The 14,850-nt window shown below is 46.1% G+C and overlaps 3 protein-coding genes across 4 annotated transcripts; 2 read left to right on the forward strand and 1 right to left on the reverse strand.

Annotated features, from left to right (window-relative positions):
• The first annotated feature begins 121 nt into the window (after positions 1-121).
• On the forward strand, positions 122-5,305 carry cavin2b (caveolae associated protein 2b). The gene is made up of 6 exons (XM_031735662.2): positions 122-468; positions 1,178-1,318; positions 1,420-1,521; positions 2,441-2,707; positions 2,777-2,929; positions 3,171-5,305. The coding sequence occupies exons 1-6, from the start codon at positions 226-228 to the stop codon at positions 3,537-3,539; spliced, it is 1,275 nt and encodes a 424-aa protein (XP_031591522.1). The 5' UTR covers positions 122-225; the 3' UTR covers positions 3,540-5,305.
• Positions 5,306-7,624: 2,319 nt separating this feature from the next.
• On the forward strand, positions 7,625-9,051 carry ebpl (EBP like). The gene is made up of 5 exons (XM_031735665.2): positions 7,625-7,654; positions 7,855-8,031; positions 8,232-8,301; positions 8,471-8,609; positions 8,687-9,051. Exons 2-5 carry the CDS (start codon positions 7,855-7,857, stop codon positions 8,931-8,933), a joined length of 633 nt encoding a protein of 210 aa, XP_031591525.1. The 5' UTR covers positions 7,625-7,654; the 3' UTR covers positions 8,934-9,051.
• Positions 9,052-9,098: 47 nt separating this feature from the next.
• arl11 (ADP-ribosylation factor-like 11) lies at positions 9,099-14,704 on the reverse strand. Of its 2 annotated transcripts, none has more exons than XM_031735666.2 (5): positions 14,530-14,704; positions 13,548-13,613; positions 13,354-13,469; positions 10,377-10,554; positions 9,099-9,253 (listed from the first exon to the last, which is right to left on the reverse strand). In XM_031735666.2, exons 1-5 carry the CDS (start codon positions 14,560-14,562, stop codon positions 9,125-9,127), a joined length of 522 nt encoding a protein of 173 aa, XP_031591526.1. In that variant the 5' UTR covers positions 14,563-14,704; the 3' UTR covers positions 9,099-9,124. The 2 variants fall into 2 exon arrangements, with proteins under 2 accessions (XP_031591526.1, XP_031591527.1); XM_031735667.2 differs by lacking the exon at positions 14,530-14,704 and adding an exon at positions 13,887-14,233.
• Positions 14,705-14,850: the final 146 nt, after the last annotated feature.

Here is a 14,850-nt window from a genome sequence, read left to right on the forward strand (position 1 = left end):
TGGCAGTGAAGCAGTTAAAGGTGTGGATGCTTCCACTGTTGGAAAGTTGGACGGAAAAATTTTCCTCAGAGACAGCCAATCAGAGCGCAGGACACACACACACACACACACACACACACACACACACACACACACTGAGAGCAAGCATTCAGGAAGCAGCTCCGCACTTTTCCTGCAGCAGGGACGTTTTGGACATTTTGGAGTTTCTGCTTTGACGCTGCCATCATGGTAACCACGGAAACCCACCAGTCTCAGGACCTGCTTGTCCCCTCTCAGAACATGGACCAGGACCAGGTAGACCCCGAGAACCAGCAGGAAGAGGACCCGGCCTCGCCCTCTTCTCTCATGGCGGGACTGGACCCGGAGAAGATGAGTCAGGGTCCCGTCAACGCCATCACAGTCCTCACGCTGCTGGATAAGCTGGTCAACATGCTGGACGCTGTGCAGGAGAACCAGCACAAGATGGAGGTGAGGTCACACCTGGGGGCTCTGGCTCTGACACAGGGTCCTGAAGCTCTCACCAAACTCCAGTCAAAAAACACTGCAGATTTAAGTCAAAGTTCAACATTAGTCCAGTTTATCCTGGAATATAAACAGGAGAGTGTGCTGGTGTTTCCAGGATCAAAGACAGCTATGTTCAGCCACAGTCCAGACCAAACTCCAGTCAAAAAACTCCCTGATTTCCCTGTAACACCTTTATTCTCCTCTCTCTGTGACCGCTCGCTTTCTGGCTCTCACACCAACGTGAGGCAGCTGCTGCCTGCCACATGTTGAGCTCTGGTGTAACTGTGGATTCCTGTCGTGTTTGTCACTGACAGACGTTTACTACAGACTGCAGATTAGGCCGCAGGCTCGCACTACAGCCTGGGTTTGTTTTTCCGGATCAGTAGCAATGCTTGGGACATGTTTCCTGAATTTTCAGTCACTTTATTTATCCCTACGGGGGGATTCAGAGTGCAGAGAGCGGCATATACAGTGAAAAAGAAAAGAACAAGGATGAAATAAAAAAGTAAAAATCAGTTATAGCAGTGCTAAGCAGCAGGTAATGTACAGCAAATAAAGCACACCATGTGTACGTCCATAATGTCCAGAATTCAAATGTGTAATCTCTGGGATCCTCTCAGATTTTGTTACCGATGAACTATTGAACCGAGGTTATTGGCTGGTTGCATCTCAGGTGCACCAGGTGGAGATGGAGGGCGTGGTCAAGGGGATCCAGGCTGACATGACCAAACTGTCCAAAAGTCAAAGTTTCACCTCGAACACGGTCAGCAAACTGCTGGACAAAAGTCGCAAGCTGTCTGTCACTATGAAAGAGGTCAGTGAACCCAGCACAAGTATGCGGCACACATGTGTCAGTACACAGCACTGATTTACAGAACACCTGTCCCTAACCCTCTCACCTGTGCATTGATGCAGATTCGTGATAAGATGGAGCGTCAGGGCATGCAGGTGAAGAAGCTGGAGGCCAACCATGCCCACCTGATCAACAGGAACAACTTCAAAGTCCTCATCTTCCAGGTTAGTGATACCCCTGTACAGGTGGGTCAAAGGTCAGAGGTCAGGCACTCCATCAGCTGGTCTGAGCCTCTTCAGGAATATCCAGGATTTCCTGTTTTCTGCTGTGGCTTTTTTGCATGAATGCAGGTGAGTGCAACCTGCTACAAAGCTCCTCCCACCCCAGCATCATTTGTGAGTGACACCTGGACCAGGAGCTCTGAGGCATGCTGGGAGTTGTAGTTATGAACAAAGGAGGTCTGTTAGGGTCCAGCTGGCTCTCAGGCGGTCGCCTTATTTGGCCACTGGCTGCTGCGGGAACTGAACTGGAAAAATGGACAGTGGTCATGTGATCTGGTTATCACAGTGACAGTCAGCAGAGTCATGAGGTCAGTTTTTATTTCCAGACCTTGTCCTCGGGGCTGATATCAGCTGACGCGGTGTGCAGTAAAGCTGTAGTACTGCAGTATCAGTGTGTACTTATGAGGTGTGAGCAGGACTCAGCTGTAGTCAATACTACAGTTAGTACTACAGTCAGTATACTTAAAGTCAGTACTGTCTTCTCTCACTGACAGTAAACACTCCCATCCTCCCTAAATACCCAACATTCCTCATGAGTTTTAACATGTGTGTGTGAGTCAGAGTGTGTTACTGTGTGTGGCTCTTCTGTAAGCCCTCCCCTGTTGTGTTTACGTGGACAGCACTGCACACACTCATTGCTGGGGTTCTTCAGGTTCTTGTTGGTTCTGGTTCTGGTCTCTGTGGTTCCACTAGAGGTGAAACAAAAAAAGAGATCTCACTGGGCACAATTGCTTTTTTCCTGGTTTATCAAAACCTTTAAGTTCTCCTTCCACCAAGATCCCCCTGGTGTCAGAGGAGAGGTCTCTGGTTCCTCCACAGATCACCAGACAGCCTCCTCATGCTCTCCTGTGTTCCACTTTAGGAGGAGAACGAGATCCCCTCCACTGTTTTTGTGAAGGATCCTCCTCCGTACCCTCGAGATGAGATTTTGGAGGAAGGCGAGGAAGTAGAGCCGGGCAGCGTGGATGGCAACCGTTCCCAGGAGGGCGGGCTCCAGACTATCGACCTATCATCTGATGAGGACGTTGGGCTGGAGGCAGAGGTAGAAGACGAGGAGTCGTGGCCTCAAGATTTGGAGAACATGGAGAAGTCCAGAGCTGAGAAACTGAAACGATCCAGCCTGAAGAAGGTGAGAAATAAAGACGGTGAGACAGGTGAGAATAGTCACACAGACAGGTAATTGTGTTCTTCTCTACAGGTGGACAGCCTAAAGAAGGCGTTCTCCAGGCAGAACATTGAGAAGAAGATGACGAAGATCGGAACGAAGATCGTTTCTGCAGAACAAAGAGAGAAGATCAAGCAAAAGACCGCCAGCCTGAAGGTTTCACCTTTGAGCTTCCACATGAGGAAGGTACAGAGTTCTTTATTATTACACAAAAACATCAGGGTTCTCTAAGGTTCCTCTTACCATTTTCCAGAGACACCACCAATGTACCCATTAGGTCCCAGTATGTTCCCCTCACAACGTTACCCTAAAGTTACCCAGTCCACATGGAATGTTCCACCAAAGTCTTCTGAACAATGTCCGGGTGTTCCACTGAGGTTCCCCTTGGGTTTCTCTGGATTTCATATCTCTGATTTTGTGTTTACAGCCTCGCAGCAACTCTGAATCTCAGCTTCCAGAGGCCTCCGCTCCAACTGGGGAGACACTTATTACTGAGGCTGAGATCCAGCTCTCCCCTCTGGGCAGCACTGAGCAGGAGGTCTCCTTCACAGAAGTTCATGCCCAGCTGGCCCCAACCGAGCAGCAGCAGGAGGAGGAAGAGAAAGAGGGGGCGAAGGAACAAGAGAAAGAAGAGGAGAAGGAAGAGGAGAAGGAGGTGGTGAAAGAGCAGCAGACATCAGTTGTGGTGGAGGCTGATGTGTCGGTGGTTTCGGAGGGAGTTGGAGAGGAGTATGCTCTATCCTCCACCCTCTCTCAGGAGGAGAAAGGAGAGGAGGAGAAGGTGAATGAATCCTAAACACTCCTCTGGTAATGGAGTTTCATAAGAGACAAAACAAACCTGAGCTATGATCAATCAGAAAGTCCTCATCTTCTTAAATTAACATTTGTGTGCCTGGGTTCTTTTTAGGTTTTCCTTTCACAGAGGTTCTTCCTAGGTTCTCCTTCAGTTCCGCAGTTAATTCCTTAAAGATTCTCCAAAGGTCATATTAAAGTTCCTCTGGGTTTACAGTATAGTTTAAGAACCGCAGGCATCCTCCAACATTTCCAAAGTTCCCTCAATAAAAAGCTTCCTCTCCGAGCCCTCCGGGGTTTCTCCATGTTCCTGGTCTTTATGCTAAGCTAGTCTAAGTAGCTGTTTGCTGTAGTTTCATATTTACAGACCCGAAAATGTTGAAATGTTCCTTTAAAGTTCGGAGCTCAGGTTTGTTTTATATATATTTCTGAGTATTGATAAACCCCCACAAACAGTCCAGTCCAGTGTTACATGTGATCCTGTAAACCACATATCTGTTACGTTCCTTAGTGTTTTAGGTTGAAGTATGCATGACGTCGAGAACTTTAGTTACTCCACTGATCTGAAACCTAAAGCTAGAACCTGGAGATATGGGGTTTCTGCAGGAACAGGATGATTTTTACGTTCCTTCTTTTATTACTGATATGCGTCCTTTTTAAGCAGCTGACCGATGTAACTGTGATGATTGGCCTGATCCGAAACATAAAACATTCACCCAGTGGAACCCAGTGATGTTCTAAACCCTCACCTGTCAATCATCCAGATCTCAGGGAACACAAGGTTAATATGGTGCTAAACAGACCCCTAGAAGATTGACAAAATGTTCTACAAGTGTTCACCTAATCTGATCCTTCAGGTTATTAGAACATTATACCAGTGTTCCGCTAAGGTTCCCAGGAGATCCCTAGATATTGTTAACCTGGCAGTACCCTAATGACCCCTTGAGGATCCCCAAAGCATTCTGTCAAGGTTCTACTGACATTCCCAGCATGATCTCCAAGGATCCTGTAGTATTCCGGTAACAATCCCAGTTCTAACCACGTGTTGTCTAAAATGTTCCTCTGATGTTTATGTTGAGTTGTTATTTGGTTAAACTGGTTGGTTTTGATTTTCTTAGACTCTTTTTGTCCCAAAAGATTCAGTCTGGTTCTCCAGAGAATTCTCATCTTTGACTGCTCTGATGTTCAACTAAATTTTCCATTAAGTTTCTTAAGATCAACTGTTGGTTCCACTGAAGCTTTTCTACAAGATTTTTACATTTGGAACTTGCTTCACTTAAAGTTAAACATTCCCCAGTGCCTTCTTAAGCTCTCCCAAAGATATTCCAAATATTCCCTGAAAGGTTCCTCTGACATTACTCTACATTCCACTGATATGTTCTCCTAAAGTTCCCCTGATGTTTTCTTTACATTCTGCTGAGGTTCTCCTGACGTTCCTGCCTGTTTCAGTTGCTGTGTTGATTTACTAAACATGAATTTTTATCTAATGTTTTCTTATTCGATCTATATTTTTTTCCTCTCTGAGGGACTCAGCTTTTCAATAACTTGCCCTTTCCTACTTATTAACCATACAGAAGTATTTGTGACCAGAGTGTAAACCTCCTCAGCAGATCTGATCAGACTTATTGATCAGTTTCTTGCTTTCAGGTGTAGCATTTCTGTTTTGCTTGTTTTTATTTTACCACAAACTTTGTGCTGCCAAAGAACTGATTTCCTGTTCCAATCAATTATCTAATCCTCTATATAATCAATAAAACCTGTGAAACCACACGACTGCCTCTGCTTCTGATTTAATGATTGATTCCTGATCAGATGAACATAGACACAGGTTTCAGTTTATGAAGCTTTACAGTTATTATAAAGAAAATCAATCGACTATTGATTGATTTCCGCCAGCACAGACACAAACAGTGAGAAGTACCTCCTCACAGGTAAAAGTCGTCCAAGGACGTACCAAAGTACTGCTGAAGTACTGTTTGTACTTGCCTTCAAGACCTTGAAAAGGACAAAATCATTGACCGCCTCACATATCACCGCCTTTATCCAGGGGATGCCATACCCTGCATTTATGGACTTCCTAAGATCCACAAGGAAGGGGTCCCACTCAGCCCCATAGTCAGTAGCATAAACTCAGCTACTTACAACATTGCAAAACACCTTGCTACCATCCTTGCACCTCTCGTGGGGAACACCCCACACCACATCAAGAACTCCACCGACTTCACCGACAAGGTCCAGAAACTTACCCTGGATCCAGATGAAACCATGGTGTCCTTTGACGTAGTCTCTCTCTTCACTTGCATACCCACCACAGAAGCAGTGGAGACTGTCAGAAAACGACTACAAGAAGACAGCTCCTTGGAAGACAGGACCAACTTCACACCCGATCAGATCTGCACACTGTTAGACCTCTGCCTTACCACAACATACTTCAAATACAACGAAGGCTTCTACAGACACAAACACGGCTGTGCCATGGGCTCCCCTGTGTCACCTATTGTAGCCAATCTTTACATGGAAGAAGTGGAAAGGAAGGCTCTTGGCTCTTTTAAAGGGAGAGTACCCAGCCATTGGTACAGATATGTAGATGACACCTGGGTCAAAATCAAGACACAAGAAGTGGAATCCTTCACTGCGCACATTAACGCCGTGGATAAAAACATCAAGTTCACCAGGGAAGACACTAAGGATAACTGTTTGCCTTTCCTGGACTGCGCTGTGCACATTGAAGAGAATGGCAACCTCAACATTGAAGTTTACCGGAAGCCCACACACACAGACCAGTACCTCCTCTTTGACTCCCATCACCCTCTGGAACACAAACTTGGAGTAATTAGGACCCTACACCACCGGGCAGAACAGGTTCCCTCTAAGCCTGAGGGAAAAAAGAAGGAACACACACATGTAAAGGAAGCACTGAAAACATGTGGTTATCCTAACTGGGCATTCATAAAGTCAGCAAAGAGCCACAGAAAAGAAGATCAAACACCAGCGAGGGAGGATAAGAAAGACAGACGCAACAACATTGTCATCCCCTATGTAGCCGGTGTATCAGAGAAACTCAGGAGAGTTTTCTCCAAGCACGACATCCCAGTGTACTTCAGACCCAGCAACACACTCAGACACAAACTGGTTCACCCGAAAGACAAAACTCCTAAACACAGACTGAACAATGTGGTGTATGCTGTACAGTGCAGCGAGGAATGCCCAGACCTCTACATTGGAGAGACCAAACAGCCACTTCACAAGCGCATGGCACAACATAGAAGAGCCACCTCCACAGGACAAGACTCAGCAGTCCATCTGCATCTTAAGGATAAAGGTCACTCTTTTCGAGGATGCCAATGTTCACATATTGGACAGAGAGGACAGATGGTTTGAAAGAGGAGTGAAAGAGGCCATCTATGTCCACTGTGAGCGACCATCTTTGAACAGAGGCGGTGGTTTACGACACCAACTGTCTGCCATCTATAATCCAGTTTTCAGTTCCCTCCCCAGACGCCTTAACGCCCACTCACATCCTGGGCCATCTGACCTCAGGAATTCACATGACAAGGTGGGGCCAGGTTTCACAATGAGCTCACCCGAAACCCTGGCTGATTAGGTCCCCACCCGCTTTCACACCTTGGCGCATGTGATTAGAGGATCACCAGGGGTCCTTTGTCCCTCCTGGGGGATACTCCCACTGGGTTTAAATCTGGGACTCTCGGCCATTTGACCTTAGAACTGAAGAAGCTTCTCGGATGAGAGGTGAAACGTCTTCAAGCAACTTAAAGAAGTCCAGACGCTTTTTCTTTGCAAACTCCTTTGACTACTGTTTGTAGTACTTTTAATGAGTTTTGGGTTTTATTCCCCCGTTTGTTTGTTTTAAACACTCAGCTCCTCATTTTCTTCTTCTGTGGTCAGAATGAATGTTAATGTTTAGCTTCAGATAAACATGATGTTCATCTGCTGCTGACCTTTGACCTCAGCCGTTTGCAAGGGAGGAGGCGGGAACAGGGAGTGGAGTGTTCTCCTCACCAGTGAATGGGAGAGTGTGGGGCGGGACTTAGAAACAGCAGTTCAAAAGCGAATGCCAGGGGGCGGAGCCTGAGGCATCCACTTTCGCGCAGAGCAGTGGTGAGCCTACACAGAACTACTGCATACAGCATTACCGCAGTATTACCACAGAACTATTGCAACATTGCTATAGCATTTCTGCAGTATTACTACACTAATCCTAAAACAATTTTACTGCAGCATATTTGAAGTACAGTCTGTAGTACTGGTACCTTTTCTATCTGCTGTTCCTTCTCCTCCTTTTTCTTCTGTGGTTACAGATGGACTCATCGGCGCCTCCCGGCCTCTCTCTGGTCTCCATCTTGTCTCTGTTAGCATGCAGTGGCCAGCTGTTGGCAGCTGTCCTGCTAACACGCAGGTATTGTGGGCGGAGCTCTACACAGGACTGGTGGATCTTGCTGTGGCTCTTTTATGATGTCATTGTCCACCTGACACTGGTAGGCAGAGCTTTATTCTTAGTTATTCCTGTCTTCATCATAATGAGAAAAAAACTTTATTCAAGTTTCAGCCCATCTTCAAAATTAGACTCATTTCATAAACACTTTGTTTTTGTTTATTCTTTTTTATTTTTTATTCTAAACCCAAACGTTTTTAGGAGGGTCCATTTGTTTACATGTGTCTGATTGTTGTTTTTCAGGAGGGTCCATTTGTTTACTTGTCTCTGGTCGGGACGGTGGAGGCTTCTGATGGGCCGCTGGCTGAGCTCTGTGAGTATTTTGTAAATACACTGCAGTATTTCCAGGCAGTGTTAAATTGATCTGAAGTCCAGTATGAGATCAAAGTAATGAAGTACTTTTACTTACAGATACTGTAAAAACACACTGTTTGGTACGCCATTTGGGATGTTTGACTTATTCTCACCTGTCTTACCTGTAGGGAAGGAGTACGGGAAAGCCGACAGTCGCTGGCTGGTTTCTGATCCGACGATCGTCTCCATCGAGATCCTAACCGTCATCCTCGACTCGCTGCTCGCTCTGCTGCTTATACACGCAGTACTGAAGGACAAGTACTACAGGTAACATTTCCTGTACAGCAGTTACTGTGCTGCCGGTACTGCTTGGTGCTGATGTTAATGGTGAACCAATCTGTCAGACACTTCCTGCAGATCGCTCTGAGCGTGTGCGAGCTGTACGGCGGCTGGATGACCTTCTGTCCCGATTGGCTGCTGGGCAGCCCTCACCTGAACACATCCTCCTTGCTCTACTTGTGGGTCTACCTGGTCTTCTTTAATGGAGTCTGGGTCCTGGTCCCGGGCCTGCTGCTGCTCCAGTCCTGGTTCAGCCTAAGGAGTCTGCACATGCTCAGAGTGGACCAAAGCAAAGCAGCTAAAAGACAGTGATGTCACTGATTCGGTTTAAACTGATCGATGGCAGAGTTGGGGGATCATTTAGATATTCGTCTGATGTCAGAATCAATCACCACGATCAATCGTTTGAAAATAAACATTTTATTATAGATACAGTTTCAGTGCCTTAAATTATTGCTTTAGAACATCTAACCACATCTCCCTTCACCTCCTCCCCCCCTCCCTCAGCTCCTTTTGATCATCTTGTTGACGGAGGTGAAGGCCTGCTGGAGGCCCAGTCCCTTCAAGGCGCTGCAGGCCTGAATCTCCCATAGTCTGTCTGTGTAGCTGGGGAGGTCTAGTGAGGTGGACACCTGGGGGGGGGAGTCAGAGAAAAGGAGTCATCAGTTACTGAGGAAATATGTAATCAGATTACAGTAACCTTAGCATTTACCATCAGAGCTCATGTGAGCTCCAGAGACAGGAGTTAGAGTCAGGACATTTTATTGGGGTGGCTGTAGCTCAAGCGGTAGTAATTAATTAATCCCAGAGTAAACAATGTGCTGACAGATGCTCAAAGATAGTAAAAACAGTAAGGGGTTAGGGTTAGGCCCAGTGCAGGATGGGTCTAACCCTATGTTCACAGAGTCCAGCCTTTGGGTCCTCCTTCCCCACGGTCTGCAACTCAGACCGTGACACAGAGGGCTTTAAAAACTACCGACTGACTGATAATCTTCATTTTCTGACCCGTTTCTGATTCTGAACTCATCATCAGCAGGTAAGAAGCCACAGGTGGAGAGTAAAAGTCACCCACCGATCATTGGGAGGTCAAAGGGCACGAAAACCCTTTTCAAAGTGAGCGGGGCCATCTAAAGTCTGGGACTGGCTCATTCAGAAGCTCCAATCAGAGAACCAACAGTAACCAAATGAACAGACAGAGCTGTGGTATTTAAGGTGGTTTATGGATTCATCAAAGCACACACTCAGCAACAGGACAAAAATCATTCCACCTTAAAAGCTGCTGGACCGTGGAACCAGTCCTGGCTCTCAGGTGGCACTGTCCCCAGGTGTGAATTAGTTCAGTGTCAGGTGTATACTGGGGGTAAACTGTTCCTTTAAGCTGTTATGACTAGAAATTATGCTTCATTGTTGTTTCTATTCTTAGTTTGATCTATGAATGTATTAAGTGGCAGTAAATGATGTTGTTTCATGAGCTGGGTCAGTAACACTCTGATCTCCTAAGAAACTCTTCAGTCTCTTAAAGTTCCCCAGTTCTCTTCCTCATCCGTAGTTTTCCACCTCAATAGCTCCTTCAGATGCTATAGTGAAGAACTTTTACCTGTACTGTCTATTTTAGTCCATACTTAGAAGGGAAATTAAAAAACCTGATGATTCTGAGTACTTTCTTCACTGGGAAACTTTGTGAATGCACACCCCGGTTTCAGGTCAGTCGGCTACCCCAGGCTCCTGTAGTGGGAACACTGGAGTGGTTCCTACCTCGCGGATGGTCATGGAGTTGGGCAGATCCTTCTTGTTGGCCAGAACCATGACAGGAACTCCTCGCAGCTTCTCTTCGCTCAGAATCTTCTTCAGAGCCGCCTTCGCCTCCGCCATCCGGCCCTGATCGCTACTGTCCACCACGAAGATCAGCGCCTCACAGTCGTCCAGGTACAGCCTCAAAGACAACACCAGCGATCAACATCATCACACATGACCTCTGCTCTGTCTGTTAGTAACCTTTGACCCCCCCCCCCCTTTTTTTTTTTTTTTTTTTAACCTCAGCAGCTTAAAATTAAAAGCCCTCTAATAATTCCTTGGATTCATGAAGTACATTTCAAAGTTCATGTGCTACTTCAACAGTGAATAACAGTGGAGCCACATTTCTGTGTGTCATCTTGACACTATCCCCTCTCGTCTTTTCAAAGAAGTCTTTGACACTATTGGCCCTCATGTTTTAACTATTATCAACACCTCTCTTTTACCTGGAACCATTCCACTTGATTTTAAACGTGCTATTGTCCACCCACTTCTTAAAAAACTAACTTTGACTCAACTGTTATCTCAAATTTTAGACCGATCTCTAAACTTTCTTTTCTCTCTAAAATTTTAGAAAAAGTAGCTTTTATTCAGCTCCAGGCCTTTCTGGAGACTAATGCTATCTTAGAATCGTTTCAGTCTGGTTTTAAAGTGCTACATAGCACTGAAACCGTGCTTTTAAAAGTTAATGATCTTAATGATCCTTTATTGACTACCACTTCTGGTAATCCCGTCATTTTAGTGCTCTTAGATTTGAGTGTGGATCACGGGATTCTGCTATCAAGATTGTGTGGGCATTAAGGGTACTGCACTTAAATGGTTCAGATCCTACTTAACTGATAAGAGTTTTTCTGTCAGATTCGATGGCTCCTCTTCCACATCCACCCCCCTTACGTGTGGGCTCCCACAAGGGTCTGTCCTTGGTCCAGTACTTTTTTCCCTTTAGATGCTCTCTCTAGGTTCTATTTTTAGAAAATATGGAATTTCGTTTCACTGCTACGCTGACGATTCTCAAATCTATTTTCCCCTTAAAAAGAATTCTGCAGACCTTTTTAAAGTTTTACTTGACTGTCTTGATGACATTAAGTCTTGGTTTGCTTTAAATTTTTTGCATATAAATGATTAAAATCAAAAAAAAAAAAAAAAAAAAAAAAAAAAAAAAAAAGAGATCATATTATTCGGACCCTCTGACCCCCGTTTTTCCCTTAATGTTGATCTTGGTCCACTGGAAAAGTTCAGAACGCCGTTTGCAAAAAAATTCATGTGTGTTTCTCAATAGCTCTTTCTCATTTGAGAAACAAATAAATCCATCCATTCATCTATTTTCTTCCGCTTATCCGGGACTGGGTCGCGGGGGCAGCAGCCCAAGCAGAGAAGCCCAGACCTCCCTCTCCCCAGCCACCTCCACCAGCTTATCTGGGGGAAACACCAAGGCGTTCCCAGGCCAGCCGAGAGATATAACCTCTCCAGCGTGTCCTGGGTCTGCCCCGGGGCCTCCTCCCGGTGGGACATGCCCAGAAAATCTCGCCCAGGAGGCATCCTTGTCAGATGCCCGAACCACCTCAACTGGCTCCTTTCGATGTGGAGGAGCAGCAGCTCTACTCTGAGCCCTTCCCGAATGGCTGAACTTCTCACCCTATCTCTAAGGGAGAGGAAGCCCATTTCCGCCGCTTGTATTCACGATCTCGTTCTTTCGGTCACTACCCACAGCTCGTGACCATAGGTGAGGGTAGGGGCGTAGATCGACCGGTAAATAAATTCTGTTATGAAAACCAGCTTTTTCCAGTTGAGGGCCATTGCAGTGACCCTAAACCAAGTGTTACGTTCCCCTAAAAGGGTCCAGGCGGTGAGGGGGAAGTAACAAAAAGTGTCCGGGTCAGAAAAAAGAGACAAGGAGGCAAAAGGGTTAAATTAAAGAGTTTTATTAAAGTAGCTCAACTAAAAGAGACGGACAAGCCGCTATCTCCATTTAAGGAAACAAACAAAACTCAAGCGTTGGTCAATAAAGTCAAAAAAGAGCAGCTCACTAGCTGCAACCACACAAACACACACCTCCGTAGCTACAAACACACAGCTCACTAGCTGTAACCATTCACATGGCACTCTGGCCCAGAGCTCACCTTTCCCTGGGCTTAAATACCTTTAATTACCGAGTCAGCTGTGTAAAAGAGAAAGGTGGCACCTAAGGCAGGAGAGCTGGTAGGACACGCCCACACAGGGAACTTCAGGAGGAGGCCCTGCTAGGGCCGTAACACCAAGAGTATGTTGTCATCTGCTGATTTTGAGAGAGTGATTCATGCATTTATTTCATCTAGGCTTGACAACTGCAACAGTCTTTATTTTGGTATTAACCAGGCATTACTCTCTTGTTTGCAGCTAGTTCAGAATGCAGCGGCCCGACTCCTAACAGGCACTTGCAAATTTGAACATATTTCCCCAATACTGGCACATTTGCACTGGTTGCCAGTACGTCGTAGAATCAAATTCAAGATTTTGTTGTTTGTTTTTAAATCTTTGAATGGATTAGCTCCATCTTATCTCTCTGACCTTTTAACTAAAAATACTCCGAGCAGAGTTCTTAGGTCGGCAGATAAGTTGGTTCTGGATATCCCCAGAACCAGAACGGAAGAACAGAGGTAACTGAGCTTTGGCGGTTGCTGCCCCCATGCTCTAGAACAGTCTGCCCCTTAACATTGGGTTGTTGCCAACACTTGGCATTTTTAAAACCCGCTTGAAAACACACTTGTATTCTTTAGCTTTCAATTGTGACTAGTCTTTCATTGGTTTTTTTTCTATGAATGTTTACCATTTTCATTATGTACAGCACTTTGCTTCAACCCATGTTGTTTTTAAATGTGCTTATGAATAAATTTGATTTGACATCTGGAGCAGACAGATGTGAGGAGCTCTGGCCCTGACCTGACCCGACCCCGTTTACCTCCAGTTGGGCCTCATGTGTTTCTGTCCTCCCACATCCCATACCGTCAGAGACGTCTTCTTGTCCAGGTTCAGTGTTCCCACATTGAAGCCGATAGTCGGAGATGTCTCCATCACCTGGAAGGTCACAGAGACATAGTCTGACCTGGACGCCACCTGTCCCACACTAAGCACTCACCTGAGGAGGAAGCTTACCTGTCCGGTCAGGAGCTTGGCCAGCAGGGTCGACTTTCCAGCAGAGTCCAGGCCCATGAGGATTACCTGGACACAGGTACAAAACATTAAAGTGAAGAAGAGCTGAGGGTGCCTGTATTTACCTGCCAGATCACCATGGTAACCATTGCTGCTGAACAGCTGATCAGAGCTGTTCAGCTGACTCTGATTATGGTAAACACATGAAAATGTGAGCGTGCTCAGAGCCAGAGCTGCTTGATAACCCTCACCATGGCAACCATTATCTCTGGTTATTATTATATTACAATCCATACCTGTCAGGGCACAGGTAACACTAGAGTTCAGGCCTGTGAGAATCACCTGTAACTATGACAACCAGGATTTTCTGTGATCTCAAATCAACTACACCCCGGTCAGAAGTTACTGAGGTCAGGATGGTTCCTCAGCTTCCTCTGTGAACTCAAACAGGAGCAGCACACCTGCACTGAAGGGGAACAGGTGACTACACACAGGTGAGAGTGATGAGGGGCTGGCACAGCGTTCCACAGGAGGGAAACCGAGCCAGGAAGTACAACAGTAAACAAAACAGGAAGTGACTTCAACCCAAACACAACAACTCACAACCATGAAACACTGTTTGGGGGTGAACAGAAGAAATGGTAAATGGCCTGTATTTGTATAGCGCTTTACTAGTCCCTAAGGACCCCAAAGCGCTTTACACACCCAGTCATCCACCCATTCACACACACACACACACACACACACACACGCACTGACAGAGGTGAGGCTGCCGGACACTGGCGCCACCGGGCCCTCTGACCACCACCAGTAGGCAACGGGTGAAGTGTCTTGCCCAAGGACACAACGACCGAGACTGAAGAAGAAGAAAACACTAAACTCACCTGGATACAGGTAAGAAACAGACATGATCACTTAAGGTAAGCTGATACACCGTGAACTTGATGTGCAGGTAAAAGGACTGACTCAGGTGAGGAGGAGTTACCTGGGGAGCACTGGCGGAGTGGCCCTGACCCATCACTCTTCTTTCCCTTCTACTTCAGTCAGGTGATCTGTATCTTCTTCTTCTTCTTCTTCAATAAAAGCAATTTGGTCCTTTGGGGCAACTGACTGAAACTCACCTGGATAACATCTCTCACAAGTGTGTACAGGCTCATTCACAGGGCGTGGTGAGAGCAGGTCACATGACTCAGCAACAGGTCTGACTACATTTTTGCTGCACAGATAGGTCACCTGTAGTATGAATCCAACACACCCACCTTCTGACACATGAAGGAGAAGACAGGTGATACAGGTGAGAGCAGAG

This window comes from Oreochromis aureus, linkage group 15, assembly GCF_013358895.1.
Source record: "Oreochromis aureus strain Israel breed Guangdong linkage group 15, ZZ_aureus, whole genome shotgun sequence".
Lineage (NCBI taxonomy): Eukaryota > Metazoa > Chordata > Actinopteri > Cichliformes > Cichlidae > Oreochromis > Oreochromis aureus.

Coding starts and splice junctions, on each gene's coding strand:
- arl11 (XM_031735666.2), bottom strand. CDS start 14,562: ATGGGTCAGGGCCACTCCGCCAGTGCTCCCCAG. Junction 13,614..14,529: donor ACTCCGCCAGTGCTCCCCAG/GTAACTCCTCCT, acceptor ACCTGTGTCCAG/GTAATCCTCATGGGCCTGGA. Junction 9,254..10,376: donor ACTCCATGACCATCCGCGAG/GTAGGAACCACT, acceptor TCCCCCCCCCAG/GTGTCCACCTCACTAGACCT.
- ebpl (XM_031735665.2), top strand. CDS start 7,855: ATGGACTCATCGGCGCCTCCCGGCCTCTCTCTGGTCTCCATCTTGTCT. Junction 8,032..8,231: donor TCATTGTCCACCTGACACTG/GTAGGCAGAGCT, acceptor GTTGTTTTTCAG/GAGGGTCCATTTGTTTACTT. Junction 8,610..8,686: donor CTGAAGGACAAGTACTACAG/GTAACATTTCCT, acceptor CCAATCTGTCAG/ACACTTCCTGCAGATCGCTC.
- cavin2b (XM_031735662.2), top strand. CDS start 226: ATGGTAACCACGGAAACCCACCAGTCTCAGGACCTGCTTGTCCCCTCT. Junction 469..1,177: donor AGAACCAGCACAAGATGGAG/GTGAGGTCACAC, acceptor GTTGCATCTCAG/GTGCACCAGGTGGAGATGGA. Junction 1,319..1,419: donor TGTCTGTCACTATGAAAGAG/GTCAGTGAACCC, acceptor GCATTGATGCAG/ATTCGTGATAAGATGGAGCG.